Genomic DNA, 3769 nt, shown 5'->3' on the forward strand with positions numbered 1-3769 from the left:
TTTTTGTTGCCTTGATATGCAGAGTTAGTCGAGTTCACCATAGATGTGACAAAAAAACAAGTGGTTGTGAAAGGAAATGTGAAATTCCAAGGCAAGATTCACGAAGAAAGTAGTATCCACTCTCAAACCTACAACTCCAAATCTCTAAAATCCCAATCCCTCTCCCATCAATTCTCAAACAATTGCTTGTAAATTGATATTTCTTTTATCCAAGTAGATATTACATTTACTCATATTATTACTACATATCTAACTTGAACCACAAGATTATGTTGCAACTTTAATTGATGAAATAGAATTTTATAGGGTAACATCTTCCTTCAACTTTAATTTGAACTCGTTGCCCCAAAGGTTGGGATTAATGGAAAATTACCTCAAAAGATTTCGTCACAAGAAAATCAACTCCAATGATTCATCAAAACAGCTTGAGATTCATACATTTTATTGAAAGTCTCCACATCCAGAGAGCTACAACAAACACCTCCATGAAAGTGAACAAAGCAAAACTAAACAGAAAGCTCTACATTCTACAGTGTGAAAACAACAGAGAGTATGGTATTCACCGTTTTCGTCTGCTAGCTTTGTCCAACTACTCGACAGTAATTTGCTTCACATCCTTTCTCTCTTCTTCCTTCACCTTTGGCACAGCTACTTTCAGAACTCCATTCTTCATCTCTGCTTTGATTGAATCCAGCTGATAGAGGTTAGCAGGCAAATCGAGTCGGCTCGAGAATCGTCTCCGATCAGATTCGTCCTCAGATTCTTTAGCAGCCTCGCCTTTGATAATGAGTGTGTTCTGCTCCACACTCACCTTCACATCTTCTTTGCTCAGTCCAGGCATGTCCATTCGTAGATACAGAGCGTCGTCATCTTCTCTCACGTCCCATCCCCTCCTTGATCCTGCTCCTACTCCTCGTGAAGCTGCCAGAAACGGATCCTCCATGAACTGATCCATCAGATTCAGAACCTGGCTTAGGCTTCGTGTAGGAGAAAACGGATCGAACACATCTGTAAATCGACAACCAAGCATTGTTCAGAACAAGATTTCTCCATTAATAAACAACTAAAATACAACAAATGTATGACTACATTGTGATATTCATCCAGGAGAGAGAACAGAGCAAGATTCGCCACGAACACAAGATAAAGACTTAGAATGCAAAGAAGGATCTGCCATCAGCAAGCGAGCGAAGTTCTTCGCTAAATCGGGACTCATTTTTTGAAGATTTCATGCCAACATTGAAATAAACAAGATCCACTCCGAAACACAACAAATTTCAAATCATTTCGTAGCAGAGAATCGTCGAGCAGAGTGACCAGATCAAGCTTTCTCACTCGGTCACAACCACTTCCAGATGGTTTCATGACTTCAACAAGCAAGCAAATATTTACACTCGACTACCCAATCAATAACAATTATCATGCCGAAATTCGTGAAACTCGTCAAGCAGAGTAATCTCACCAGGATTCGTCATGAACAAGCAAGCAGGATCGTCACTAAAAAACAGCCAATTCATAGATGATTTCATCACGACATTCCTCAAAGACCGATGAAATAGTTCAGCTATGCTCTCACAACATATAATCTCGAATTCAACTCGGATGTTTCATAACGACTTCCACAAATGTAACCGTATTACACAAACAATCAACAAAAAGCTAACGAAAACGTAGTTCAAAACTCCAGAAGAATATAGCATCATAATCAATTAAAGGCTCTAACAAGGACAAAGATAACAACTACCTGCGAAACCAGGAAAGCGATCATAAGAACGAGACAGAGAGCGGTCAGAGCGGCGGTCCACATCAACGGAGCGTTCGTCGTCATTGTAGCTGGTCATCTGAGCATTAGTGTTGAACGAACGACCGACAGAGGGGAGAACAGAAGCTGAGCGAACAGGATTGAAGAGCTTAGCGGCGGAGTTAGCAGCCAGCCTTCGAAGAGCGATCGAAGAAGCCATTGATGCAGATTTGGAAACCTTGAACCTCAGAGACGTAAGGGATAATTCACTGGTTCAAAGAATTGCGGAGTAGGGGCACGAGAAGTTGGGGTTTTATAGAAGAAGAAGAAGCGTGGGGAAGGGGAAAGAAGGTTCTAGTAATGGAGGTTCTCTTCCGGTACAATGGCGGGGTTTCTAGAACATTACCGCTTTTTTCGAGACGCTTCTTAACTTTAATTAATTACAATTTAGTCCTTCAATTCTTCAATTCTTACAAAAATGTCATATAAATTTGTCAATTTTAATTTTATGGACTAATTTGATATTTTCTAATTTACAAATAAAAAAAATTAAAACTTTAACTCCATATTATTTATAAAATTCAATATTAAGTCTACTCATTTAATTACTTTTAAAAATTTTAAATAGATTATTAAGACATAAAATTAAAATAAAATAGTTTTAAATAATTTTAAATTTCTGTTATATTGAAAATTAAAAGTTCGAGATTATAGATGTGATATATATATATATTTTTTTTTTTTGAAAAAAAACTTAATAATATTACTTATTTTTCTTAAATTATTTTATTTTTTTAGTTCTTGATTTCGTATTTTAAATATTATTTATTTTTGGGTTTTTAAATTTTCAAATTTATAACCAATAGAATTCCTTATTAATTTTGTGTTGAATTTTTTTTAAATACATAAATTTATTAGACATTAAATTTAATTTTATATCTAATATCCATTAAAATATTTTTAAAAATTAGGCCAAAAATAAAAAATTAAGAATATATAAAATATTTAAAATGAGAGACAATTTAAATGAAATTTTTTTAAAGAAAAATTACCTTTTTAATCTTTAAATTTTAAATTTTATATATTATGAACTTTAAATAAATTATTTTTAATTTGTTCGATATTAGCTACAAGATTTGGACAAGAAACCAAATATATAATATCAATTGGTCAATTTTTTTTTTTTTAAAAAAAACTTAATTCCAATAAAGGTTAATTTTATGGAGTATTAAGCTCTTTTTTCAATAATAAATTTATGCATTTTTGTTGGATTTTGTTCCTCAAGTTCTCAAGTCTTCAATATGTTGCGTAAGATCTTTCAAAATCTGTATAAAAAAAAAAAAGAATTCAGTCGATCAAGAGAATATTCCTTAATTATAAACTCATTATCATTCCCTAAATTAGCAGAGTTCGGACTTTCATCCAACAGTAACAATTCTTTTATAGTTTAAGGATAGAACCGTAATTTTATCCCATTTTAAGGGCCAAATATTCAAACTCCACCTCAAATATATTTCACTAATATATGTATCTATTTATTTGTACCAAATTTTCAAAAATTTCAATAATACCCTTCAACTTTCACAAAATTACCCTTATGTTAATTTTAGATCGGAGCAATTAGTAGTTTATTTCAAAAATACTCTTGAACTAATACCTTCATCTTTTTAAAAAAATTTAAAAATAGTTCGTACTATCTTTAAAAAATACCTATAAAATTTTAAAAATAATATTAACGCTCTTTACCTTTATAATTAAAAGTTCAAATAAATTTCTATCCATAACATATAGATTACTTCATACTTTTTAGTGCCACTTCTGAAAGTTTATGAGTATTTTAAAAAATGGATACGGTCCGTAAGAGTATTTTATATATATATTTTTTAATTTTTAAAATTTTTAAAATTTAATAGTATACTCACCACTTTGGTATCTTCAAGTGCGGTTTCTAGTGCCTCAATTTTCTGCAATTTCAAAAAAAAAAAAAAAAAAAAAAAAAAAAAAAAAAAAAAAAAAAAAAAAAAAAAA

At 31.7% G+C, this 3769-nt stretch overlaps 2 protein-coding genes across 5 annotated transcripts in view; both read right to left on the minus strand.

The window, feature by feature from the left end:
• Positions 1-416: 416 nt before the first annotated feature.
• LOC111431197 (small heat shock protein, chloroplastic-like) lies at positions 417-2046 on the minus strand. Of its 2 annotated transcripts, none has more exons than XM_023067760.1 (2): positions 1745-2046; positions 417-1008 (listed from the first exon to the last, which is right to left on the minus strand). In XM_023067760.1, exons 1-2 carry the CDS (start codon positions 1959-1961, stop codon positions 590-592), a joined length of 636 nt encoding a protein of 211 aa, XP_022923528.1. In that variant the 5' UTR covers positions 1962-2046; the 3' UTR covers positions 417-589. The 2 variants fall into 2 exon arrangements, with proteins under 2 accessions (XP_022923528.1, XP_022923527.1); XM_023067759.1 differs by having other exon boundaries at positions 1742-2038.
• Positions 2047-2933: 887 nt separating this feature from the next.
• The window catches only part of LOC111431158 (phosphatidylinositol/phosphatidylcholine transfer protein SFH11), a 7062-nt gene continuing 6226 nt past the window's right edge, over positions 2934-3769 (minus strand). For all 3 annotated transcript variants that reach the window (XM_023067710.1, XM_023067708.1, XM_023067707.1), the window contains 2 exons: positions 3664-3705; positions 2934-3066 (listed from right to left, as the gene is read on the minus strand). In XM_023067710.1, the coding sequence (XP_022923478.1) occupies positions 3022-3066; positions 3664-3705 (87 nt within the window). In that variant the 3' untranslated portion in view covers positions 2934-3021. The remainder of the gene's footprint in view (positions 3067-3663; positions 3706-3769) is intronic.

The sequence above is a fragment of the Cucurbita moschata genome, unplaced genomic scaffold (genome assembly GCF_002738365.1).
Source record: "Cucurbita moschata cultivar Rifu unplaced genomic scaffold, Cmos_1.0 Cmo_Scf00035, whole genome shotgun sequence".
Lineage (NCBI taxonomy): Eukaryota > Viridiplantae > Streptophyta > Magnoliopsida > Cucurbitales > Cucurbitaceae > Cucurbita > Cucurbita moschata.

What these genes read in the sequence shown, in the direction of transcription:
- LOC111431197 (XM_023067759.1), bottom strand. Translation starts at nt 1,961, where the DNA reads ATGGCTTCTTCGATCGCTCTTCGAAGGCTGGCTGCTAACTCCGCCGCT. An exon ending in CTTTCCTGGTTTCGCAGGTA is followed by an intron (nt 1,009 to 1,741) that starts GTTGTTATCTTT and finishes GTCGATTTACAG; the next exon opens with ATGTGTTCGATCCGTTTTCT.